Source organism: Lepisosteus platostomus, chromosome 1, assembly GCF_059453375.1.
Source record: "Lepisosteus platostomus isolate fLepPlt1 chromosome 1, fLepPlt1.hap1, whole genome shotgun sequence".
Taxonomy (NCBI): domain Eukaryota; kingdom Metazoa; phylum Chordata; class Actinopteri; order Semionotiformes; family Lepisosteidae; genus Lepisosteus; species Lepisosteus platostomus.
This window is the reverse complement of record NC_142611.1, coordinates 51405952-51433038: the sequence shown is the minus strand read 5'-3', so window position 1 is coordinate 51433038 and position 27087 is coordinate 51405952. Positions and strand designations below refer to the sequence as shown.

Sequence of the window (27087 nt, the reverse complement as noted above, 5' to 3'; positions counted from 1 at the left end):
TGGTAGCCGTAGGACTGCGTCCGTACTATCTGCCGCGGGAGTTTACATGCGCCATCTTTGTTGTTGTTTACATTCCACCTACGGCAAATGCAGAGGTAGCGTGTGACGTCATAAACACAGTCACAGCCAGGCTACAAACAAAGCACCCAAGCGCTTTTATAGCTATTTCAGGAGACTTTAACCACGTATCTATTTCCACCACTCTGCCTACTTTCCACCAGTTTGTTAAGTGCCCGACCAGGGAAAACAAAACACTGGACTTATTATATGCCAATGCTAAGGATGCATATAGTTCCACAGCCCTTCCCCCCCTTGGCAGATCAGATCACAACCTTGTCTTGCTTACACCACTATACAAGCCTATTGTCCAGCGCCAACCTGTGACCATGAGGACCGTGAGGAGATGGTCTCAGGAGGCTATGGAGGATCTACGTGGTGCTTTGGAGGCCACCAACTGGGATGTGCTGTGCGAACCACATGGGGAGGACATAGACAGCATGGTGGACTGTGTCACTGACTATATTAACTTCTGCGTAGACAACACCATCCCCACCAAAGACGTACACTGCTTTTCAAATAACAAACCCTGGATCACCAGCGACCTGAAGGCTCTTCTGAATGACAAGAAGAGAGCCTTTAGGAGGGGAGATAAGGAAGAGGTCAAGCGTGTACAGAGGGAGCTAAAGCAGAAGTTAAGAGAGAGCAAGGATGCCTACAGGAGGAAGGTAGAGGACAAGCTGCAAAGGAATAGGGTGAGAGATGTATGGAGCAGCATGAGAGAGATCACTGGCTTCAAACAGGCTGGGGTTGCAACAGAAGGGAACCTGGAGATGGCCAACAAGTTGAACCAGTTCTTTAACAGGTTTGATTCTGGGTCCTCTGTGGCGCAACACCCATCCCCCCACAGCCACACGCTCCCTAACCCTTCACAGCTGCAACTGGCCAACACCTCCTCCATCCCCCCACAAACATGGCCGCCTACAGCTACAACCCCCGACGGCTGCTCACCCACCCAACCCCCACAGCTGCCACTCTCCAACACCTCCGCCATTAACACCTCCGGCACTGAAAGCACTATGAGCATCATCCCCCGGGCCAGGCTGACCATCACAGCTGACCAGGTGAAGAAGGAGCTGAAGAGGCTGCACGGGGGTAAGGCCACAGGACCAGATAACATCTGTCCCAGAGTTCTGAGGGCCTGTGCTGATCAGCTGAGCGGAGTGCTCCAGCGACTGTTCAACCTGAGCCTGCGCTTGGAGAGAGTCCCGGTGCTCTGGAAGACATCATGCCTGGTCCCGGTACCAAAGAAAGGGCGCCCCTCTGTCCTCAACGACTACAGACCAGTTGCACTGACTTCTCACATCATGAAGACACTGGAGAGACTGGTCTTATCCCACCTGAGACCCATGGTCAGCTCATCACTGGACACCCTACAGTTTGCCTACCAGCCCAGTGTTGGTGTGGAGGATGCGATCATCTACATGCTGCAAAGGGCCTACTCACACCTGGACAGGGCTGGCAACACTGTAAGGATCATGTTTTTCGACTTCTCCAGTGCCTTCAATACCATCCAGCCCTTACTTCTAAGGAGGAAGCTGGAGGAGATGCAAGTCGATGCCTCCATGACCTCGTGGATCACTGACTACCTGACGGGCAGACCACAGTCTGTGAGACTTCAGAACTGCGTGTCTGAACTGGTAGTGAGTAACACAGGGGCACCTCAAGGGACAGTTCTTTCTCCATTCCTCTTCACCCTCTATACTTCGGACTTTAAGTACAACTCAAAGTCATGCCACCTGCAAAAGTTCTCAGATGACTCTGCGATTGTGGGATGTATCAAGGGTGAGCAGGAGGAGGAGTACAGAGGACTGGTCAGCAGCTTTGTGGAGTGGTGTGGGGTGAACCACTTGGAACTGAATGTTACAAAGACAAAGGAACTGGTGGTAGATTTCAGGAGGAAAAAGGTCAAACCTACTCCTGTCTACATCCATGGGAGTGGCGTGGAGATGGTGGACTCGTACAAGTACCTGGGAGTGCACATCGACGATAGACTGGAATGGTCTAAAAACATCGAGGCCATCTATAAGAACGGACAGAGCCGACTTTACTTCTTGAGGAGGCTCAGGTCCTTCAATGTGTGTAGTAAGATGCTACACATGTTTTATCAGTCGGTGGTAGCGAGTGCCATTTTCTACGCAGTGGTGTGCTGGGGCTCTGGGATTAGAGCAGTAGATTCCAAAAGGCTGAACAAGCTCATCAGGAGAGCGAGCTCTGTCATTGGGTCTGACCTGGACCCCTTGGAGGTAGTGGCTGAGAGGAGAATGATGTCCAAACTGGAGGCCATCATGGACAACTTCTCCCATCCCCTCTATGACAGGCTTGCAGGAATGAAGAGCACGTTCAGCAATAGACTGATTCACCCACGGTGCGACAGGGAGCGCTACAGGAGGTCATTCTTGCCGTCTGCCATAAGACTGTACAACGCATCCACCTTGCGTCTTGGCAGAGGCAACAGCGACAGTGACCTGTTTCTGGACTAAACGCATATACACATATACTGCTACATCTGTTCTCTTTCTTTTTCTTTTTCTTTTTCCCGTTTACAACCACTTTTGTGCAATATATGCCAGGGACCTGTGCAATACATTTATATTTATATTTATATCTATGGTTACATCTATATTTATATTCATACGTGTGATACGATTTTCTGTGTACTGTTCTGTTCTAGTTTCCTCTTGTGTGTCCGGACTGTGAGTAACTCTTGTATTGTATTGTATGTATTGTACTATTAGTATATAATTCGTTACACTGTGGCTGTGTTGTGTGTGTTAAGCTGCTGTTGCACTGCAATTTCCCTCACGGGATCAATAAAGTATCTATCTATCTATCTATCTATCTATCTATCTATCCCAAGGCACATTTCTTACAGTATGCAAAGGAACAAGTAATAGGCTTATTCCATGCTGAAAAAAAGAAGAAAGAGAACACAACGTTTCGGCCGTGGAGCCTTCTTCAGGTGTCCACACCTGAAGAAGGCTCCACGGCCGAAACGTTGTGTTCTCTTTCTTCCTTTTCTTCTCCAAATAAACCAGAGGACTCCAAATAAAAAAAAAAGAAGAAAGAGAACACAACGTTTCGGCCGTGGAGCCTTCTTCAGGTATGCAAAGGAACAAGTAATAGGTTTATTCCATGCTGAAAAAAAGAAGAAAGAGAACACAACGTTTCGGCCGTGGAGCCTTCTTCAGGTGTCCACCTGAATAAACCTATTACTTGTTCCTTTGCAGCCTACGCATGCTGACGCAGCTACCCACCTTTCTTACAGTATGGCGCCCCCGTCACTATTTGGGGGCGTTAGGACCTTCACAGACCTCAGGGTGAGCACCTTCTACTGGTCTCACTAACAGCTCTTCTAGCAGTAACCTTATCTTTCCCAGGAGGTCTCCCATCCAGCTACTGGCCAGGCTCACACCTGTTGAGCTTCAGTGGGTTGCCAGTTGTGAGTTGTAAATTGCGGGGTGACATAGCTGTTGGTAATAAAGCCTGTGAGAATTATATGGGAATACACGGGTTCGCGTTAGGAAATAAATGACAACATTCCATAGAAGAACTATTTATTTCTTGTTTTCTGCTGGAGTCGATTCAAGTGGTTATTGATGTTAGGACCAAAAAGTTGTGTAGCACACTTGGAATCTGACAGCTAGATCTCTCATACCCTCAGTGTCTCTTTCTGTTGGTTCCCAGCCGCAGTTTTTCGTTGGCTGCGGCCAGGACAGGCTGCCTGACATCATACAGCCACAGGAGAGAGTAAAGCTGAGCTGAGCAGGTCTATGCAGAACTTCAGAAATCTGCGCCAGAGGGCTGAGATTATTCAAACCTGACCTGCAGCGACGTCTGTTGTATCAAACAAAAAACAGCACTGCAGTACGAAAGCTCGTTCCTGTTATCAAGGAAAAGGTATATCCCATGTGTTGTCTCGTAATTACGAGATAATTTACTATGTACTAATAATGTACCTTCTCGTCATAACACGATACTTTTTGTCCTAGGTACTATATGCCAAAGATACTTTGAATGTATGAACAACCTAATACATTGTGCAATGACAGCGCACAGAAGCGCAGTTGAAACTTTGGGTTTAGAGTTCATGACAATGTTCAACGCTGCAGACGGTGCACGCATGCGCTTTCGACTTTTGGTTTAGATACAATGTAGTTACTAATTTGTACCTAATGTAAATACAATCATTATAACCATGAGAACACTCAGACTTATCCTTAAACAAGAAGGAGTATAGCATGCAATTGAATCCACTGCTTAAAACTGAAAGTCAACCAATAGGTATTGAATGACATTATTTGGGATTCTGCTTGTGCTTCTAAGATACTTCTTAATACAATTCTCTCCATATTTGTATATAATTTAAATGTGTCTAATCTCAAACCTTATACTATAAGATCAAATTCACACACACTACACTTCTAAATCTAAAGCTGATTTTAAATTTTCCACATTCGTTCTTAAACCACAATACAGATCAAGGTTCAGTACTTGGTGTGCCCTCCATGGGCCTTTAGTAAAAAGCTATGTTCTGTGTTATGTCTTGTACCTGCCCGCAGTGTAAACATGCCAGATGGGACAATAAAGGAATTAAATAATTTAGCTGAGTATAATGTAGTGGATATGTTCACCTAACACAGAAAAGGTCCTCAGTTCATAACTGGGTGTAGACAAGCTGAATTGTCAATTGGCCTGGGTTTGATTCCTGGGCAACACAAGACTCCATCCCTACTAAAGAGGCTGAACGGCCTTCACTAATCTGTAATTATTCTTATGGTTTTATGAGATCTATTGATGCTGACAGGCCTATGACCACAAAGAATTCGACACCTACAGTAGCTACATTTAAGCTTTCCTCAATGAACAGGTTCCAGCTGTTGAGAAAATCCAGTCAAACAACAGTAAAGGTCGTTGAATGCAAACAGATTTTTAGGCAGAATGGAAACTTTCTTAGAAAATGCGAAAAAGAGTCTTGGAGCATAGCAGTGCTAGGTTTTCCTCTTTGAAGCTGAATCACAGAGCAATCCAGGTTCCACGGAGGTAAAGAGAGGAGTTTGAGAGCAACAAAGTGAGAAAAGGTGTGGCTAGATAATTCAGGGCAGTAAATGTAACAACTCCCTTATCTGCAGAAACCTGAGGCTTCATTCCTTTCTGTTTATAAGAGTGGTTACAGCGATGAAGTAATATTGGAGTTGGGCAATTTAAGAGTAAACAGAAAAAAGTATGATTGTAAATTTACATTAGGTATACATACAGTACATTTTAAAAAAGGTTTAGTATTAAGTAAATATGAGTTCAGGGAAAGGTCAAAGTTTAGTTTTTTTGTGACTGCAAGGCTGCATTATTTAATACTGTCTTTCCCTGAGACTCTTTTAAAACTAAAATGCTTCATTTTAGAAAGCTCATATCTACCAGATTAGACAGTCTTTTATAAAGCTACTGTATCCTAGCATCTTCTATTTACATTCACGATGTCTTGCCATTAGATGTTTTGGCTGAGCTCTTCCGTAGCACAGTGACTGGTACTATAAATTTTGTGGCCGCTACGAAATCACATTGTAATGGATTTCTATGCTTATTTACATTTTCGCTTAATGGTTTGAAGACAACAATTATAACTCCAAAAGATTTTCAGTTTTGAGTCATCGATTAATCACCTTTTTCGTGTGCATTTAGACCTGGTTTTTATTACCATTGACTGATAATAATAACTTTTATTTATAAAGTGCCTTTCCAATCCAAAGGATGCTGCACATCATGAATAAATAAAAAGACAAGGAAAGTACAATAAAAGTAAATGAAAAAAAAACAAAAGCACACAGGTTTTTACAAACTGACTGTAGGCAATCAGACATAGACCTAATAGTAAAGGTAAGTTATAAGTTTAGATTTGAAGAGAGTTAAAAGACGTTGTCTCTTGTAAAAACTGGGGAAGGCCATTCCACAACATTGGAGTAGCTGCAGATAGGGCACGCTCACCAAAAATCTGTGATTTAGTCCTGGTGACAGTGAGTAAAGGTCAGGCCTCAACTGAATGGAGTCTACGGGGTGGGGGGGGGGGGGGAGTGTAAACATGGAGGAGTTCAGAGAGGTACGATGGAGCCAGATTGTTTAGAGCCTTCAAAATCAACAACAAGATCTTGTATTGAATACGGAACTGTATAGGCAGCCAATGCAAAGACTTAAGTGTAGGAGTGATACAGTATGCTGTCAGAGCCTGGTGTGAGTTAGTAGCCTAGCTGCCAAGTTTTTAACATACTGTATTGCAACTTGTTAAGAAGAGGGTTAGAGAGCCCATATAGTAACGAGTTGCAGGAATAAAGCCTTGATGTTATGAATGCAAGAATCAGGCACTCAGCATTGGACATTGATAAAAATTGCCTAATGCGGGAAATGTTTCTAAGGTGAAAGAAAGATGTCTTAATCAAATTTTTCACATGTGGGTCAAAAGATACTAGAGGATCAAGTAGATTCTCTGAGGCTGATCATTTTTAAGTCTGAATTGTTTAAAATCTATTCATAAGCAACACCTTACCACCCCTCCAAGTTCACCACAAACACAAAGGAAGGATGCAGAAATCGGGTTTTATTAGTATTAATATCAAGACACATACAAGGGTTTTTCTCCTCGAGGTGAAAGGACACTGACCATTCCTCAGCATGTCCCATCCTTGGTGATTAAGATGTCCGCCTTGGTCAGCCTGGAGATACAAGAACATGAAACATATATAAATATGGCTAACACAGTGTATCAGCTGATTTCACACCTAGTCTTTATTTTACACATTCTTTAAAAGTGTTACACATACAATGCGTGCTTAGAAAGGCAGTGTGGCCTATATCACACTATATTTACACACTATATTAAACATTTATCACACATTGGATCCAGGCATCATTGTTGCGGTGGTTACAAATGACCAAAGAGCAAGGTTGACATGTCCATACATAGTTTTTACAAATTGACCAGAAGAAGACTTGTCTTACTAATGAACAAATATGAAAAAATGTTGTTTTTATTTTATATGCACTATTAATCTTATGTCTTCATGCATATAACCTGATTATAACACACCCAAAACCTTTGAGGTAATTGTGGACTTCAGGCACTCACAGGATCTCAAATCCCCCATCTCCATCAATGGTCAATAAATAGCCATAACTGACTCATATGAACTGGGCACCTATATCTGTACAGTAGCTCTCTAAAATGGCACATCAACACAAACCATCTCATCATGAAGGCACATCAGAGATTGTACTTTCTCAGACAATTAAGGGAAAGTTTGGAGTCAGTCAACACCTCCTCGTCCGATTCTACACAGCCATTATAGACAGCATTCTGACATCTTCTATCTCTGTGTGTTACGGAAGCACGGACATCCTAACAAGGAGAAGACTTCAACACATTGTCACGAAGGCCTCTATGATCACTGCAACTGCTCTCTCCTCAGTTGAATCTTTGTACACCTAACGTACCACCATGCGCACTAACAGGATTATTGTGGATCCATCTCACTCCGCGCACGACTTATTTCAGCTGCTCCCCTGTGGTACACGTTTCAGATCACTGACATCCAAAGCATCCGTTTCAAAAACAGCTTCTTTCTGACTGCTGTTAGGCTGCGCAACAAGTAATGTGCCCCCAACCATAAAAAACTTAGTATTGTGCTTTATGACCTGTATCACATTTAAATTGCACTGATTTGCCTAAGTTTACATTTGTCTATGTTTACATTGCAGGGCATCAACGTGGCATTTTTGTTTTTGCATATTCGATTATAGAATGAATTTTTACAGTATGTTCTGTATTATGTACTGTCTCTCCTGTATTTAAATAATCTGTATTGTATATTGTGCATTCAGGTCCGGTATTTTTTTTCTGTATGTTATTGTCACATCTCAAATGTCTGTAGCAAAGCTGTACCAACAATTTCCACTGGCCTTGGTCATGTGGCTATAAAGCTTCTATTCTATTCATAAAAAAGGGTTTTTAGGTGACAAAAGCCTTTGCCAAATAGCAAGTTTGACCATTATGATATGTTATAGTAATCGTATTAGCCTTCTCATTGTTATGGAAGTCAATATCAGTAAAATTAGATTAAATAGCAGCTTGGTGATGGAAATACAGTACACAAACGGTATGATCTGATTAGTTAATTGTGTATTATTGAGACAACATGATGAGACATGCCAGACATTCAAGTCTTAAGCATGATGCAGAAAAGAGTTACGTCCTCTATGCTCTGACTGGATAAGGAATCTGAGAAGCATGAAGCAGGGAATGTCTCCTCACTGTAGCTGTTGTCTCTTCGCATGAATGTGCACACTTACACTGAATCATATTGCGGGCTTTGTTTCTCCTGTCTTTCTCCTCTCTCAAAGCTTACTGTATGTGTCTGCATGCAGAGCTAGCAATGCATGGAAACTCTGTGCACTCAGATTCTCTTTTAGAAAAACAGAAAGGAAAGCATTGCAAAAATCAGTTTGCTCTCGGGAAATGGAGGAAGATGAAACAATCTGCTTACAGTCTCTTGGCACAGAGCGCGCACTCATTTGGATAGGTGAATCCATCTGTCCCACAGACTGGGAAATAATTCAGAGGACAAGCATTGTCAGCAACAAAGCCCCCACAGGCAGGCTGTTAAAACAAGCAAAAAGTCAGTGTTTTGGTGGTTGGGTTTAAGGACATTTAGAATTGCAGTACTTCTGATAAGAAATTACTCATAGCTTACCTTTCTTTGCTGCCCAGATTGCTCTGTGAAATCTGAAACAAATAGGCAAAACTGCTGAAATTTGTCTAAAAATGTATTATGTCTTACCATTGCTTCCCATAAAAGGTTTTGAAGTATATATTCTTTCTTCTGAATTATGCACTAAATCTCCATACTGACTTAAAACATGTCACTCTTGAATGACGTCTTTAATCTGTAACCTTTAAATACAGATCACCACAGTTTGGTTTTGCCCTCCACTTTTAAAAAAAACATTTGTTGAATACAAACTGAACTGAGCTACAGAGGCCGTGGTGAATAATGAGAAATGACTGAAAAATGACTAGCTCACCCGTGGAGAGGAGAACGACCAGAAACAGCAGAAGTATTTTTGAAGCCATGTTGTTTCACAAATAGAAGCAAATATGGTACAAATAGAACTTGCCAGACCTGTTTTGCTCAGCTCTCTGGGAATTCTCACACCTGACTGAAGATTGTATCTATACGCAGCTGCTGATGATCATTGTTGAAAACTACAGCAATCTCTCTTATCGCTCCTCAACTGACCTTTGATATGCTGTGTTTTTTATGCTCCTGGCCTCTAATGTATTACAGTGTTTGTAGTGTATTTTCAAGATCTGTATGACTACCTGCATTAGACTGTTTAACCCTCTGCAGTTCCTGCACATTTCAGAATTCAATCTCATCTAAATATAGTGTGTGTCTCTAGGGAAAAACAAAGGCTGCCCATTTCTTGATCTCTGTCTAAAACAGACAACTGTTCAAACAGATAAATGAGCAATAGCTATGGTAAAAGTTTCAGATCCTTAAAGTTTCTTGTTGGATTTTCATTATTTGGTGTTATGTTTTCATTCTACTTTTCATTACTTTTCCAAAGCAGTTAACCTAAAATAAAAAAATTACAAGTCCATATGAAGTTTTGATACTCATAGAACATATAACGTGACCTTTCAGCAAAAGGCAGAATTAATAAAGTTATTTAATTAATAAAGTACTAGAAATTTCTTAATTAGTTGCAAAGTTAAACCTCTGTGCCTTTAATTCAGAGCTCTTGGGGTAGTGGTCACTTCAAAAGCCTTTATCCTCATTTGCAATGCCTGCTGGCTATGGCCATGGCCACTTCAGGCTATAAAAAGATCGGTTTCCACTGCTGGTCGTGTTGCTGCTCGCGCTGCTGTCTGATACTCACTGGCCTGGCATGACAAAATACAGTAGGAGCTTCGTCATCACTTTAGCAAGGAGTGCGACAGGACATTAAGCCAACAGGGGATCAGAGATACAGAGCTGGAACAAAACCAACTGTTAGCATGCCGGACCTTTTAACTTTTAATAGCAAACACAAAATACACAAACTAAAAGCTAAACAAATGAATCTCCACTTAGTGAATCAAATCACTGTCACTTTCTTTCACAGCAATGATTCACTTTCTATGATTCGATTTTGGTTCAGCTTTGGCTCTAGAAAATGCCAGTTTCAACCACAAGTAGCCACATAATTTCATTCTTTTTAATAACTCAATCTGAGCACCTAGTATTTAAACAGAGTTTGTCATTCAATGACTAAGTTAAAATATGACATAAGGACACACCCCTGTATTGGATGAAGTGGTTAGAAAATGGAGGATAGATAAAGACACACTCCCCCATGGACAGTCACCACACAGGTGGTGTCCGAGGGACAAAAAGGCTCCTGGCATTGTTAGATGAGCTCAAACATACTATAAAAAGTACCCCGTCTACTGTACAGGGCACTAGGTCTTCCAAAAGATACCTAGAAATATAACCTATGAACAGTTACAAAAGAGAGGAAGCCATTCAGCTCATTTTGTTGCTAGTATCTCAATTGATATGAAAATGCAATTGTTCTTCTATTGTGTGATGAAAGCGGATGTACAGTACTCCATAGCTCACTTTGCGGCCTCCATTTATTCACAACATCACGTTACAGACAAGACACACAAAACTATTAATTTCATTATTGCTGTTTTGCCAGCCCTTGACACAGGTCAGGTGGTGCATTGTAGAGATGTCATGGTATTCTCTTCTGAAGCAGATGCCCAACTGACTGATGATTACGACCTCATGAAGTCTGTGCCTAGTTGTGACTGTTTTGTAATGAGCACCACCAGCTGTGCAGCAGAGACAGGTCATTGTTTAACTTCTTTATTAAGCTCTTGTGACGAAAATACCAGCAACCAAATCTGAGCAGACAGTAAACACATGTACAGCATGATGCAGAGTTCTGCTAACGGTAGACTGGAAGTAAGGCTGAAAAAAAGTAGAGAATAGGCTGCAAGCACAGAAAACACAGCTTATCCTTATTCTTATTATTTGCTTAGCAGATAATTATACTTAGCAGCCCTTATACCGGGTGATTTACACTGTTTTACAATGTTGTTCATTATTGCAGGTACAAAAGAATACAACAGATAAGATAACAAGCAATAGCAAGTACAGTAAAATGAGAATTTTTGTTATTTGTACAAGAAAAAGTGCAATAGGGAGATGTAAAACTTCCCCCTGATCTCATCTGAGCTAAGATGCTAAGCAAGGCGGGGCCTGGTGAACAGGAGGATAGGAGATCTTCAAGAAAAACCAGGTTTGGTATCTATCGCAAGTGGTGTTGGTCAACTCACATTTCCAGAAAACCAAGGTAGTGGCATTATACTGAAGGCATTACTATGTACTCAAAAAACATCTTACAGTATATCACTATTCATAAGAGTAGGCAGTTAACCCCAGATACCTGGATTCAGCATGAATTGTTTGCAGTCTGTCCTGCCTATAATTCCACCTAAATTGAATTGGTTAAACAATTTCTTACTTCCCCACCCCATCTGATGTGTATTGGAGCTGTCAGTCAATAGTGGGCACTGCATGCCAACCATGGGTGCAGAAAGTGTGTTCCCTCCTGTATGTAAAGTTTTATGGATGTAAAGAGCTACGTGAATGCAATTATTTTTGTTGTTATTCAGTGCCACACAAAAACAAAATGAAAATACATATTCTTATAAAACTCACATTGGACTTAGCATAGAATTTTAACGGGTTAAAGTTTTTCGCTCCATTTGTCAGCAGCAGTTGCATTTCATACACGTTACAGCAGAGGAACTACCTCAGATGTCCCTATTAAGACCAGATTTAAATAAAAAACACGAATCTGAATTTCTTCCAGACATCACGATTATGTGAGCGACAGTGCAGCTTGTATTTGGAAAGGACTCTACCCTGAGGGTTAAAGTTACAAAGGGCCGCAACTGGCTTCTCGGCTTCCGTACTTAACGATCGCAAATAAGAAAAGCAGAGCAAGCGCAGAAATCGTTGATTGTGATAAAGCGTCTTCATTTGTGTTTTTAGCAATAGCTTTTAAAACAAGTTTAACGGGCAATGTTTTCTGTTAGAAATGCGATTCGAAAAGCTTTTAGCCTCCCAGACAAGATTAAGTTAAAGATTACGCCTAAGGTGAGTACATTTATTTTACTCGCCCTTATTTATACGTGGGTATTTATAAAATCACTAGTAAGAAACAAGCCCTTTCGTCTTCTTAAAATCAGCCACAATAATTGCTTAATACCATACTTTCGATATGCAAGAAAAAATTAAATGCAGAAACCAGAATATATTAGAAATTGCACTGTTACACAGCTCCCTGCTCAGTTGCACGTCTACAAATTACACTTGGCATCTGTGCAAATGATTTGAGTTAGTGTTTAACTCAGATTTTTAAAATTTCGTTGAATTGAACAAGCCAACATCTTAATGTTTAAATCGTTTACAATCATTGATCTCTCAGTCCGAAGCATTCTGCTCGGGGATGATATATTCATCAAATATTTAAATCCTGTAACTTTCTTGAGTTTGCGTAGGTCTGTGGAGTTTTACGAACTGAATTAATAAGGACCAGAGAAAAGGTTTGTCATTATGCTTCATATCGTTTGGAATTTTTATCTTCCATCAATGCGACAAATGTGTGTTTGAAGTTGTCCTTTCACCGATCTGAAACATAATGTAGTGTAGCAGTTTATTGTGTTTGCAGTGAGATGCATATTGTTGACAATTGCCTACCTTAACAGGCAGTTGAAATACTGTAGCTTTGCAGTCAAGTGTCAACTTGTAGTCGATTACAGGCTTTAATAAAACAAGTCATAAAAATGCTTCAAAGAGTGCAACTGATATACTGTAAAAGTAATGGAAAGATAAAAACGCCCCCTTTTCAATATGCATAAATCTACGGTTTGGATAGCCTAACAGAACAAGCAAGCATGTCTTGGGCACTATAATGAATACTCCAGGTTTTTATCCTCTGTTGTCTCACTGACCTCCAGTGTGTCCTACTGTGGTGTGTGAAGAGGTTTGTGACAGGATTTTTATAGGGTGACAGGGTAACAGTAAAAGTCAAGTATGTTTAATAATAAAGGCAACCAGAGCTGGTATGTGGCAGGTGTTGCTCTGCAGTTATTTAAAGGAGAGCAAGCTATTATTCATTCTTTTTTTGTTGTGAAGTGTGCCTTCCCAGCAACCCCATGTACTTGTATGAGTAGCCTGATTGTATCAAAGATACACAGAAAAAAACCCTTCAGAGCTGATAGTGAGGCTGGGAGGTGCATCACTCATGATGTAGATTTGAGTACACAAAACTATAAAGGGGTTTTCTTCTGTACTAGAATTGAGTTCTAATTTTACAGACTTCATACTACCTCACTAACATGTTCCTAAACAGGCGGCCGGTTGTGAATGGCTTCAACATTTAAACTCTTAATCCTCAAGACAATTTAAGAATAATTAATATCCCTACTCATTACCATTATTGCATTTGTTGGTTCGCAGTTTCTCTTTTTTTCTTGAACTCATGAGTTGGTTGAAACATTAACTTTTTCCAAGGTACTGGAACCTTGTTTTCTTTCTGAATAAGTTTAACTTTAACTCTAGCATAAGTGAGGGTCCTATGGTAGAGGAGGAGTCACGTTTCCGGACTGTGGGATAAGCCTGTAGATCAGTATTCATAGTGGAAAGCAGTCATTAACAGTTAAGATTAAATTCAGTGTTGGTATTTTAAAAGTGATCAATGTTTTACTGTACGGTTTAACAATGAAACTTTAAAACTTTAGCTTGCTAAAGTTTCATTGTTCTGTTGAGAAAAAAAGCATGACGGTCTTTTTTTTTCCTACTTAAAATATTTGCTTGTGTGATACAGAGCTTGTGTAGAATCTGTACCGCAAGGAGAATGTAAAGTGGAATTGTATATTGTCCTTGGTTCCGTCTTGAGCTGTCACACACATGGGATGAAGGCACATTCCTATTTTCTGATCCTCCTGTAGGTAAAAGTGAAGTTTTGAAAGGACTGTGCCTTAAAATGAAACGGTATGTAGAGTAAGTCTGGATAAGTGTTCTTGTAATTCCCCACTGTCACAGCCAAGGGCGAGGGCTTGAGGAAGGAGGAAGGAGCGTTGTGTACACAGGGCTCTTTCTCACTTCTCCTCCTTGCTGAGTGGGAGGCTGAGTGGATTAATAATTGCGAAATCTAAATTAGGTGTAACCTATGAAAATGAATGGGAATTTGTGGACAGAGTTAAGCAGAAAAAAACGTTAAAATGGAGTCAGTCATTTCCTGAGCAGAGAATGGTCTGTTTACAGTACTTGGTGTAATAGTTTATCCTACTGCACCCAACAACCATGGTACTAAAATAAAATATTGCCCTCTCTTGTCAGATGACCTTTAACATAAAGAGACCGAACATCCTCCTTAATAACCCTCATGTGTCATAGTTATAATACTTTGTCACAAAATAAAGCTTGAGTCATAGTTTTTGTAAGTAATTGTGATACTTGATTTCCCATTAAATGAGGCCCAGAAACATTTCTTCAGCATGTTTTAAGTGCCTGCTGTTTTTTTTTTTGTGTTGTGTCTTATTACTGCAGCTCCACGCATCACTCTCAACTGGGCCTCAACAACAAAATGGAACTTTCTATGAGCTGCGTACCTACTGCATCAAACCTGAACACAACAGCGCCTTCCTGAAGCTTACAAATGAAAAAATCCAACTGCGCACAGCTCATTCCGAGCTCCTGGGCTACTGGAGCGTGGAGTATGGTGGCCTCAATGAGGTCTTTCATATCTGGAAATATGGTGAGATGTTGAAAAACGTAGAGTGAGTATTACTCAGGTTCACACAACTGAAGGATGCGAAGTGTAACAGAATTTGTTCACTTCCCCCTACCAGAGAGCTACGCCCAGAGGGCCGCAGTGCGGGCTGCTCTGGCCCAGGACCCAGAGTGGCAGAACCAGTACATCTCAAAGGCCTTGCCTATGCTCTGCTCTCAGGACAGCGAAGTCACGTACCTGGTGCCATGGTGTGAGATCGACAAGCCGTCCAAGGAAGGTGAGCTTCCTTCCTTCTCTGGAACACACTGCTGCCTCTGCCTAAACAGAACGGAAAAGGGGCACCTCTGATCACTTACTGTGCCCAAACACAGCTGACTTAGGAATTGACCTGCAAACTGATTGGTCAACAAGCTTGCCCCATGAAGTTCCTGACCTTTTTGCTAATATAAAAATGAACTTGCATCAGATCTTCCAGAAATATTCATTGCCGGATAAGTGTGTACAGAGAGCGCAGGGGCAAAGTATTATCATTCAGTGTCGGGGAAAAACAATTATCTTATTGCATTTTTTAATGCTGATGTTTTTTAAGAAACCAAAGCTGAACTCGTGTGATTCATGCAGTGCGTCACGGTGCCAAAGGCGAACCGCAATTCACAGCAGGAAACAAAACTCGATGTTGATGCAATTCTTGGCCCATGTACATTGGATCTGTGGAGCAATCTCATAAATATCTTTAGGCTGTTTTCCTCTTGCTGTTAAGAAATTAAGTTTTCCCTCTTTGCTTTTAGGTTAAATTTTGTCTTGTAGGCCAGACACTATTCCAAATACAAAATACATTTTGTGAATGAATGAAAATACATCTTTGAAAATTTTTATTTTGCATCACTCTACTAAAGATGCTGTTAAAAGGCTTGTGTCTGGCATGTTAGAGTCTACTCGTACTAAAATACTGTATGGAAAGAGCAGTCAGTTAGGTTATTCACGCATCTTGAACAGAGGATTTCTGGGGCCCTCTGAGTGGTTCAAGCAGTGATGGCACTCGTTCGACCGCGGGTTGAGCTCTGTGATCATGGCTGGGGGCCTGGGTTATGAAGCTATCCAGTTGTGCAATGCTGTTTGGTGAATTACTGTAGGTCACAATTGGCTGAGCACCAAGGGGTTGATCTCCCAGGTATCCCTTGTGGTGACTCCAGGACCCCTGCTTCCTCCCGGGCACTTAAGGGCCTGGAGTGTCTTCTTCCAGGGTTTTTAACAGTTGTTATATTAGTACGGCAGCTTGTTCAACTGATGTTTCCACTGGTTCCACTGACTGCTGAGAGCAGTTTGTGAATGACGGCGTCAGCCTAATGTACTTCCAGTAACACATCATTCCCTTGGTTCATAAATTATTTTTAGAAATCTCTTTTTATACACAACGCGGTGCTGTCAGTGGGGGACACACCTCTCCTGCAGTCGACTCTGAACCTTTGGTACAGGGCAATGTTGCCTGTGCCATTTTGAGCACAAGTGGCCGGAGAGCAGGCGGTTGGGAGGAGTCTGCCAACATATTTCCAGTTTTCCCGTGTGCGGTTGCAGATTTCGTAGCTGTGGGCTGTGATTTAAAAAAACGCAGCATGGGTGTTCCAAATCAGGTGGGTAGAGCAACAATTGGCAAATGTAAGTGAAGGAAAAAAAACCAAGACGTGAGAATGCAACTCGTGTCAGCATGTAAGCTTTGTCAGTTTCTTCGTTTCCGGTAACAGTGTGGTCTCAAGCGCTGTGGTCACATCTTCCTGGGTGGACGCAGGTGTCTACGAGCTGGTGACGTTCCAGATGAAGCCGGGAGGCCCGGCTGTGTGGGGCAAAGCATTCCGAGCAGCAGTCAGCACCCACTCCAAGGCCGGCTACGCCCACCTCGTCGGAGTCTTCCACAGCGAGTTTGGGCTTTTAAACCGAGGTATGGGCCTCCCCAGAATGGAATAAATGAACTGTAACAGGGCATTTGAAAAAGAAAATGAATGAAACATTTTGCTTAGGATGGTATTTGAAAGACTGCAAGACAGATCCTTTCGTTTCAAGAAATGATGCATTATCGTATAAAACGGTACAGTCTGTACCAATTCTTCCTCCAGGTTGTGTTTCAGTAAGCTTGTCCAGGTGTCCGGTAAATGTGACCCTCAGTGAATCTGTGTGAGCGAGACTGATTCCCTTACCGGTTGCTGTTTGGCAGTGCACGCTTTGTGGTGGTATGAGGACCCAGACCGCCGGGCAGCGACGAGACGCGTAGCCCACCAGGATGCCAGGGTGGTGGCAGCAGGTAAGGTGACAGCTCCTGGGTTTTGTACCACGCTGACCTCACTCGGGGCTTGTTCTGGTATTCATTCATCCATTGTGCTAGCAGGGCTGAAACTAACAGGGCAAATCCAGCAAGTACTAAAACATATAGTACCAATTGTAAGTACAAAGAAGCTGTAGTTGGTCTGAATTTTGTTAAATCTGGAAATGGGTTAATTAAATGGCTATATTTTTAAAGCCATGAAGGGAAATGGGTGCAAAGGCAGTTTTAATAGAAAAAAATCTGGTTAATAATGCTGGTTATTATTTAATTTCCAAAGTGGTTGTCCAGAGTCTGCGGACATTGTACCCATAAACATATTGGGCACATAAATATATAATGTGCTGGCCAAAAATACTTTTTTTCACTTTTTTCTCTTCATTAGTCTAATTTAAATCTGTCAAAAACCACAAAAGACACACAGCATTAAATTCTTAAAGATGAATGGACACAATACATAATACAAATGTTAGACATCCAGATAAGTGAGATGGAAGTTTCTTACAGGTATGTTTATTATAAGGGCTTAAAACTCTTGAGGTGTCCTTGTTTTCTGAAAAGATTAAACAAAATCCACTTAAGTCTTTTCTTGGTCACTGAGTGGTGTAGTAAGCATCACATATTGTTTATTTTTTTGGACACATTGTGTCTATTTTTCATTTCTTGGAAGCTTTAACAGTGCTGCTCTATGCTGCTTTACTATTATGAATACTGTTGGTGAAACAGAAATAAAAGGAAAATAAAATGTAAACCTGTTTTAAAGATTGCTCTTGTTCCTACAGTGAGAGAGAGTGTGTCATACCTGGATTCCCAGAGGAACAAACTATTAATTCCTATGCCTTTTTCTCCACTGAAATGACTTTAAAAGACTCCAGAGTGCCAAGGCGTAATGTAAAACAAACGTGCCTGCAGTTAACCGGTTTGTGCCCTTCGTTATCAATAGGTTCATTTATGAGATTTTGTGCTACTTAAGAGATTTAAAATTTTAATTTGATAGACCATTCATCTTGCCTGAAGACTGATTTGAAGACCTGGAAAGTATTGAATAAAGTCAGTCATGTACTGTATAATTATAAGGTTGATCAGTCTAAATAGTTTTGCTTTTTGCAGCACAAATGCTTGTTTTTATATACTCTTTGTGATAATGCCGTTACAAAAACTCTTGTTGTACTTTTGTCAGTTCATGTATTTGTTTCTTGAACTTCAGTTCTGAAATATAATCATGTTTTTCAATTTAAAATAAAGATAATATATCCCTCCATCTCTATTTGCAATTTGCTTTTCCTGGATAGGGTTGAAGTATATATTTCAAATTAAATATATTGTTGCAACACGTCTGACTTTGTGTTTTACACTTTAAGAAGAGAACTCTTCTGTAGATGGTAATCTTATTCAACAGTGATGTTGCTGTTCTGTCATTCCTGTTGGTAGTGTATAAAGGTAAATTAAGACCACTGAATGGGACTGTAAGCGAATTTGATGTATTTGTACAGTATGTAATTTTCTTAAGGAGTGTGCCATGTTTGATTGAATTAAATTAATTTGGAATAGAAACAATCTTTTCATGCCAGCGCTGCCTTATCTGCCCTGCTGACGTGCTCATTAATTCCATCCACTGTTGTCAGGATCGGTCAATTATTCATCTAAAACGCCAGTCATTTTTCGCTGAATTTCAGGAAGAAAACTTGCAAAAAACTCTGCATATCGTATATTCAATTTATGATTACATTAATCAGAAAAATAAAACCAGGACAAGACCGACTTATGAAGACAACAGTTTGTGAAATGTTACCTTAATGTTCATTAGAACAATTAAATAATTGCAGCAAGTGAAAATTTGTCAAGTTTTATTTTGTAAATAAGTAATGTGAATGGCAAGTAACATAGATATTCCCATACAGCCTTTCTTAATACTTTTGATGTAAACAGATATTGATATTAAACAGAAAAAATTGACCATCTTAGAACAAATGTTTTCATCACAAAAGTCTGTTTTTATAAAGTCTGTGGATAGTCCAGTGCAATAAAACCCAACAAAAAAAACAGTATAAAGTGCTTGGAATGAAGGACCAACAATACTGCCCTCCTGTGTCGAATCAAAACAATTAACTGTGTATTTTCCCCAACAGGATTCCTTATTGTGAGCATCTTCTTACCTGATCATATCTGGTCAAAATAAAAAATATCTGCTTCCTCTCGTCAGAGCAGTGGCAATTTAGAAATGAAACTGCTGTTATGAATTTAGTCTTTATCAACTTCCTAACATGAACTACTGTATATGTGTCTAAAAATGCTTTGTACAAAAGATTGAGAACCAACAATTTATGAACCAACAAGAAACGGATATAATTGAGTAATAATAAGGATCACCACCTTTCTCTTGCAAATGGTTATACTGCTTAAATATAGTTCAGTAGACACTATTGGCACATTTTGGTACAAGGATGAAATTGTAATCGCAGGATATGGCACTTGTGCAATGATAACATCAATGGTGAATGAAAATGTCTGTTCTAGAGAGTTTATGTTCACTTAATTCCAAACACTAGACTCATTTCTGTATATTAATGATTCTGGATTGGATTATAATTATCAGGTTATGTAGCTGCAAGGCCACTGTAATGTAACAAATGTCAGCAGCAATATTCTATGATTTAAAGGCAGGTAATCCTGATGCAGGGTTTATGAAGCTGATCCTCCATGACACCTTTGATCACTCACAAATGCTGGTGTCATGAAACATTTAAATGCTCTTTTTTTTGCTTTTGAAGATGTTTTTGGTGTATAAAGAGTTCTATCAAAATGATTCCACTGGACTACACATAAAATTTAGGAAACTATACAAAACCTCCACAGAGTAATAACAGATGAACATTCTTGAACTATAATCACATCAACAAATCCCTTGCAATTTAGCTAGAATACTGCTAGAGCTCCTCAAGTCCTGCTCATTAACCTGATGCTGGTAGCCAGGACCATATACCATATCTTCAGACATCTAAAAAAGCTGGTAACAAACTTCAGTGTAGAATCAATGTAGCACTCATTAGATAGAAGTCTATTCATAAAACCCTTCATCACAGAGCTTATGATTTTTTGTAACCTAGGATGATTTTTTTAAGTGGACTCTTAATCTCCTGAGGTATTTTCAAGCTCTGTGATTGAAATACAACAACATGATTGGTTGCTTTAAGAAAAACGAGGGACGAACCGTCACACAGATAAATGCTTTGTCAGTACAGTACATTTCTTAGTTCAATTTTGTATTTTGTACTTATAGATCCTGGAGGGAGTATTTTAAAGTGAGACTATACTTTAGCAGGCACTGTGCTGAGAAAGATATATAAATAATGCCACATTAGAAACAACTACTATAGTACAACATTTGTAAATATACTTAGAAAATCTAAATTCTTCTGAGAAGCCATAGACATTCGGATACTGTAAGAAAAACTGTGGTTTCAAAGTGAGCAGACCCTGATTCCCCTGTTACTATTGATAGCGAGGGATTGGAATTACATGGATTTTATAAAAAATGTCGCACATTCTAGGAAAAAAAAACAGAACTTCAGCATCCTCAATGCTATAGCTGTAAAAACAAACCTAACTATATTCAAGTTTTTGCACTTGCTATCCTTAAAACTAATGAAGAGCACAAGGCACTGCCTTGTGAACAGAAGTGGAATTTTTGCATTGACTTGCATTGACTTGCATTGCGTAATTTCAGTAGTGTGTTCAGTTTCAGTTCTTGCACTTGGTCTTCTTTCACAGCTCCTACTGAAATAAAAAAAAAAACTGCTTCTCAAGAGTTGCCTCGGCAGTTCCAGTTTGAAATGACAAAAAAAAAAGAAATCACACGTAGCTTTCTCTCATCTTTTGGTCTTTCAGAAAGGAAGTCAGCTGCGCCATATCTAACGCAGCTTCTTTTCTGTTCAAAGAAATGTCTTTTGAATGGTCCTCATCACTTTGGTCCTTTGCAAAATTCACAAACACCTGGAAAAGAAGACAGATGGAGTTATCAGTTCGGGCTGTTACACACCATAGCCTTTCAAAACTGCATCTCTTGCAGCAACATCCCTGCTGTTATATCCTGTCTTTTATTACAGAGAGTGTCAGCACCTACTGAAAACTCTTAAGGCCGGAGTTCAAGTAGCTCAGACTTGGATCCCAGAGACACTCTTTCCAGCCTCATTATTTGCTCAGTTGGGTACGGTTTACTTAACTTTTTAGGAGAAATGGTTTTAATTTGTTCGATGAATGACCAATTCATTAACACAAAGCTTTGGTGGAATGAACACCAGGGGGCACTATGGTCTTGTAGTAAAGCACTTTCATACCCTTTTTGTAAGTATCTGCGCACTATTATTTTGGGATAATATGACCACTAGGCCATTGTCATTACCTCTTGAACGTTGAACCAGAGTAATTCTTTCTGACACAGTTCTTGAACAATAAGAAGTAATGTGTTTGCTTGACAATAACAATCTACAAAGACTTCTACACAGGCAGATTCACATTGGACAATCTGAACATTTAAAAGGTTACTACTACACAAGATTGCACAACAGCACCAAAGTGGGGCCTTCCTAGCACCTCAGCTGAAGTGCACTAGAGCTCTATGAGTGCAGGGCCTCATGGAGTCGCTGAATTAGCTGACCAGCATTCAGAGCATAACTGGCTGAGTACTGCCAAGGGGGAGATCGGCCAGGGCTCTCTCTGCTCTCAGAAGCAGCCCTCTGCAGCCTCATAGGTACTTGCAACCCCTCCAAACCTATCTCCATGCCTCTCCACAAATCGGCACCAAGCCTCCAGTAAGGGACTGTGTTGCCTATAATGTGTTAAAAAATGAGTGTCTTCAAGTTGGGCAGGGCGGAGCAGTTGGCCTACACTTTCTCCTCCCCATGAGCGGTCACAGGGTTTGTAGCCGATAGCCAAGATGGCTACTTCAAATTGGGTGACAAATCTAACAAAAATCATTTGTAATTCTGAAGTTAAAAAGAATGCAAAAGGCTTACTTGGTCAAGAGTAGTCTGCGACACCGAATAGTCCTCTATCCTGAGCTGCTGCTTGTTCTTGGACAGGATACTGAATATCCTGGCGAGGGAGGTAAGGGAGGAGGGCAGCTGATACTGCAGCATGTTCCTGTGCTTCTCCTTCAGCACGCTACCCTGCAGCTCGTTCTCGATGAACTTCATCACGGGCTCCAGCTCTGGATTGGTGCCTGCCACCCGCAGGATAATGGTGTACCCATCTCCAAACCTGACAAAAAGAACCAACAAAGTGAGACAAAGAAACAACAGACAAACCACAGTGAGGTTTCTGTCGGCAGAGCCAACTCCCCTTCACCTTACCAAGACCTTCTTTTGGAAATATTAACCCAGTAAAAAAATGCAGTGTGGAACAGCAGTAAGGGTCTGGACTCTAGCCCGCCTGACCAGAATGTTATGGGTTCAAATCCAGTATTCTGACTCAGGAAACCCAACTGCTGTATATAAACGTATATATAAATAAAATAGGTAGCTCTGACCTTTTTAAAGTTTACTTAGATAAAAGTTTCAGCCAAGTAAATTTATAATAAACGTCAATTATAAACTGAAAATTAAATTGGGTCACATCCTGTTAAAAAACACAATTTGAATATGGATTCATGTATCTCCTGATACCATAAAATTTATAGCCCAGTAAATTACACAGTTGTGATTACTGGGTCCTAAATTCTCTGTACCCCTTTTTTCTCTCGGTAGAATTCCCACTGCCTGAGCAGCAGCTGCGCACAGTACAGATTGTAGGCAAGGGGGTTTCAGGCAGAAAAAGAAGTCTTCATTATTACCTGTTCTTTAAATGCTGAACACTGCCTAGGCACCGGAACCTGCCATTAACCATTATCGCCATTCGTGTACAGAGGGCTTCACACTCCTCCATACTGTGGAGACAAAAAAAAACGGTCACACATTCATCCATGTAGGCTTGTGTATCATCCAGGACTCTTGTAATGATATGTCAGCTCTCTGAACTTAATTTAATAAACTCAAATACTTTAAATTATGGAAAAATACAGTATGAGACATTTTATGAGCGTTTACAGTAAGAATATAACAGTGATTACAAACAGGAGGAGGCCTTTGGGCCTATCTAGCTTGTTTGTCAGTTAAGCTAATTTATTCAAAGAACTCATCCAGCTGTTTCATGAAAAAAACAAGGATATCTCATTTAACAACAAGGCTGGGTACCTTGTTCCACACTCCCACAGCACTTTGAGTAAAAAACTCTTGGTCTCAGTTTCAAATGTACTTCCACCCAGTTCCTCCTTGTATAGTTCCAGGATAGTGATCATATTGTTTGTACTCAAATGTGGTGCTTAAAAAGCACAAGTGGCCATTTTATTTTTAATCAACAGCACTCTTAACAATATTAAGACTTTAAAAAAAATCACAGCAGTCATCTTTATTTTATATAGATCCTTTTACAAAAGACATCTCAAAACACTTCACAATAGAAAAAAACAAAAGATAATAAAAGATATTAAAACATCTGCACTAATCAAGAGTAATCTGTAATAGCAGCAATAAATGTGTGAGTTGTGTACCTGTGTGAGGTGAGCACTACGGAGCGTCCTTCTTTGATAATGCCGAGGATACAGTTCCAGAGGGCTCTCCGAGCTTTAGGGTCCATTCCAGTGGTGGGCTCGTCCTGTCGGAAGCATTACAGCATTAATAAGTACATCATGCAGAAAAATACTCTGATATTCCCTATGGACAAAATAATACAAGTGTGTCTGCCTTTACGGATCATCTAAAGCATTTAAGCTACTGGGCTTCTGAGACATTAAGCCAATGCTAGAATGCTTGTTCATTTATTTATGAGCCTTAAGGCTCGGACACACCATATAATCATCAATAATTTGTTATATTCCTCTTTGAATGTGGTTTGCTCCTAAACCTTCTACATACTGTAGAAGTAAAGGAGGCATTCTTTGGCTGAATTCTGTTAACAAGACAGAATTCACATGGGCCTCTGGTAAGATTATACTTGAGAAGAAACCCCTAGTTAAACATGGTTGGCTAAAAGAAATGTGAGAACTGAAAAACCATGTAACGAAACAAGTGCCGGCTTAGATACCAGTTAATCCAACACAACTATGTGCCACCCTGCTGGGAAGGTCAGGAGCAGCTACAGCCTGCTCTCTCTTGATAGAGTGGGTGCAATATTGCTCATGTTTTCTTCCCAATGAATTGGCTCTGAGTTACATTTGAATTCCCGAACCCTGAATGGTAGGTTCTAGGTATCCCCTGTTGTGAACAGCTACTGATCACTGCACGCTCACCAGGAACACCACGGGAGGTCCTCCAATCAAAGCCATCGCAGTGGAGAGTTTGCGCATGTTGCCTCCGCTGTAACTCCCAGCGCCTTTGTCCACATACTTCACCAGGCCCAGTTTCCGGATCCCCCACTCCGCTACCTGTGGGAGCGATTGAAATAATCAGGAACCACACACACAGCCAGGGCTCCAACAGGATGGTTGAGGTTTCAGAAGCTTCAACGTAATGCCAATTTTAGGTATTTCTCAAAACATGAAAGCTGGTGACGTCATTATAAGAGCTATCATACAGGAGAGGGCTTCTAACTTCTTTCAGTCGTCTTTCACACTTGTGAAGAAGAATCAGCACAACACCATCTGTTTAGAGCCACTGAAATATTCCAGAGTATAATTGTCATCTACTCTGCCTCCAAGTCAAACACCCCAGATTATAAAGGAGAAAACAAATTGTGAGGTCATAAATTAAATAATAAAACACAAATTTAAGGAAACTGCACATTTAAAGGTTTAGTTACAAAACATTAATAATGTCAAAATGCCATTCATGGTTATTAAAAAGGTCAGGTTTTTTCTTAGAATCTTGTTTAAAATGCATTTTTTTTAGATTTGAACCCTGAGGCCTTCTGAATGTAGGAGAACTTTCCATGGTATTCCTACCTTGCAGACTTCTTTCTCTGGTACTCCACGCAAAATAGCATAGAACTCCAGGTGCTCTCTTCCAGTCAACAGGTCATTGATGGCATCAAACTGAGGGCAGTAGCCCATGTTCTGGTGCACCTCGTGGATCTCTCTCAGGACACTGGCAAGACAAGAAACCCTAGGATTACACAGCAGCTGGAAAATGTTAACTCCTCTGTGGAACAGCACTCGATGGACCCCCATTCACAGATTCATTGTGCACTTTAGAAAGGGAAGCAGGGGTATACTGCATTCAAAAGATGGAAAAAAAGTCAAGATAAAAGATTTACTGCTATAACTTTGTCTGGGTTAACTTTGGACATTTAAAGCTTGATATTTGAAGGATTTGTTTAGAGTTTTTTCAATAACTAATGGATACTGAAGTTCCTCAGCATTTTCCAAAAACTAAAGGTACCCTGGTGTCACGTATTGTACTTTATATACTGTAGTTCCCCTTTTGGAAATACATTCTAGTAGCTCACACGTTACTTGATCTTGTCCTGGTAAAAGGTTTCTATGTGCTGTATTAAGTCACAGCTACAAGGCAACCTGATCCTGGAGTCTTTGATAAAGTCAGTGGACTACAGAATCAACAATGAAACACAAACCACCGGACACTAGTTAAAACTCCGGGGAAGTGTATTAAAATCTGAGAAGAGGAGGTGCTTCTTTCACCACACAGTGGCAGGAGTCTAGCTAGCCACGTTGCCGAAGCCAAAACCCTTGTTCTTGCACAAGCTGGCAGAATGAGAGCCTGGGATCAATAAGCTACTGAAAACCAAATGAGCTGCACGTGCAGAACTGCCTCCTTCCTTTTCAATGGCTTCCACTCATTTGCGAACACTCTTATGTTATCACGCACTGACTGTCCTTCTTGGTCACGCTACTCGGAACCACATCCTTCCTACAGCCAGCCGTATCCAGTTTGCTCTTGTTTAGACATCCAACAGATGACAATGAATTACCAGCGGTCATCCAGTCCACTGGGCAAAGTAAATATGCTCAGCCAGCAGAAACAAACATCTAACGGGCGACACTTGTGAGTCACTAAAAAGCAAGTGTTGCAAAACAGGATGAGTACTGTATATAGAGAAGTGACACAATCCAAAAAATCAATTTCAGGACCGTAACCCATATTCAAGGATCACTTGATTTATGGTCAGTATGCTCACTTCACCTGGTTGCTTCTTTTGTACCCAAGAGAAATCAGAACCACGCAAATGAGTATTAGAACCAATAACATTTGTTGCTTTTTTAATGCCTTCCAACATATTTCTGAATTCTCTTTATTTTCTGAAATGTTGTCAAAATAACCCTGTTGTGCATGATGCTTGTTTGGAATAGTTCTGCTATGCATTAGTAAGTGTCTAAAGAAGAGTCTAAAGAAAAGGAGGATTCGCAAAGAACTGAAACTGCTAGTGCTTTGCAGAATGACGAATATCAACCCCAGAGCAGGTTGTCCGAGGTCCACTCTCACCTCTTTCCACTTAGGAAGGCCTCCCCACGAGTTACGTCTGTATCACCCGACAGCATCTTGAAGGTGGTCGTCTTTCCAGCACCGTTTACACCCAGCAGGCCAAAACACTGACGAAGCACACAAGAGCACTGCTTTAGATACTGTGTGTATGCATCTTCCTTAAATTGCACGAAAATCTTACTGTAATTCTAACAAAGTCTCATGAAACATCTGGCAATACCTCCCCTGGTGGGATTCCCACACAAAGACGATCCACAGCGGGCTTCCGTTTCATTCTGTACACCTGCATTACAAAAATACAATATATCAAGGTCTTATTTGTATTTGACTTCCCTGTCCTGATCAGCACCAGCCACAAGCGCTGTTTACACATAAGACACAGCACCAATGTTAAATTGAGTA

At 40.7% G+C, this 27087-nt stretch overlaps 3 protein-coding genes across 3 annotated transcripts in view; 1 reads left to right on the top strand and 2 right to left on the bottom strand.

Moving 5' to 3' along the window:
• Nucleotides 1-6629: 6629 nt before the first annotated feature.
• Nucleotides 6630-9286, bottom strand: LOC148678089 (putative pancreatic secretory proteinase inhibitor). Its single transcript, XM_088631565.1, has 4 exons — nt 9127-9286; nt 8796-8827; nt 8589-8701; nt 6630-6761 (listed from the first exon to the last, which is right to left on the bottom strand). The coding sequence occupies exons 1-4, from the start codon at nt 9173-9175 to the stop codon at nt 6716-6718; spliced, it is 240 nt and encodes a 79-aa protein (XP_088487691.1). The 5' UTR covers nt 9176-9286; the 3' UTR covers nt 6630-6715.
• Nucleotides 9287-12048: 2762 nt separating this feature from the next.
• Nucleotides 12049-18473, top strand: nipsnap3a (nipsnap homolog 3A (C. elegans)). Its single transcript, XM_088631558.1, has 6 exons — nt 12049-12257; nt 14715-14922; nt 15017-15175; nt 16685-16834; nt 17108-17194; nt 17995-18473. Exons 1-6 carry the CDS (start codon nt 12183-12185, stop codon nt 18069-18071), a joined length of 756 nt encoding a protein of 251 aa, XP_088487684.1. The 5' UTR covers nt 12049-12182; the 3' UTR covers nt 18072-18473.
• A 569-nt stretch (nt 18474-19042) lies between these two features.
• Nucleotides 19043-27087, bottom strand: part of LOC148678087 (phospholipid-transporting ATPase ABCA1-like) — a 53528-nt gene continuing 45483 nt past the window's right edge. The window contains exons 43-50 of the mRNA XM_088631556.1: nt 26906-26968; nt 26686-26792; nt 25188-25329; nt 24537-24671; nt 23799-23902; nt 23043-23135; nt 22228-22471; nt 19043-21205 (exon numbers count right to left, since the gene is read on the bottom strand). Coding sequence (XP_088487682.1) covers nt 21065-21205; nt 22228-22471; nt 23043-23135; nt 23799-23902; nt 24537-24671; nt 25188-25329; nt 26686-26792; nt 26906-26968 — 1029 coding nt within the window. The 3' untranslated portion in view covers nt 19043-21064. The remainder of the gene's footprint in view (nt 21206-22227; nt 22472-23042; nt 23136-23798; nt 23903-24536; nt 24672-25187; nt 25330-26685; nt 26793-26905; nt 26969-27087) is intronic.

Coding starts and splice junctions, on each gene's coding strand:
- LOC148678089 (XM_088631565.1), bottom strand. CDS start 9,175: ATGGCTTCAAAAATACTTCTGCTGTTTCTGGTCGTTCTCCTCTCCACG. Junction 8,828..9,126: donor GGTCGTTCTCCTCTCCACGG/GTGAGCTAGTCA, acceptor TATTTGTTTCAG/ATTTCACAGAGCAATCTGGG. Junction 8,702..8,795: donor AATCTGGGCAGCAAAGAAAG/GTAAGCTATGAG, acceptor TTGTTTTAACAG/CCTGCCTGTGGGGGCTTTGT.
- nipsnap3a (XM_088631558.1), top strand. CDS start 12,183: ATGTTTTCTGTTAGAAATGCGATTCGAAAAGCTTTTAGCCTCCCAGAC. Junction 15,176..16,684: donor CGACAAGCCGTCCAAGGAAG/GTGAGCTTCCTT, acceptor GGGTGGACGCAG/GTGTCTACGAGCTGGTGACG. Junction 16,835..17,107: donor GTTTGGGCTTTTAAACCGAG/GTATGGGCCTCC, acceptor GCTGTTTGGCAG/TGCACGCTTTGTGGTGGTAT.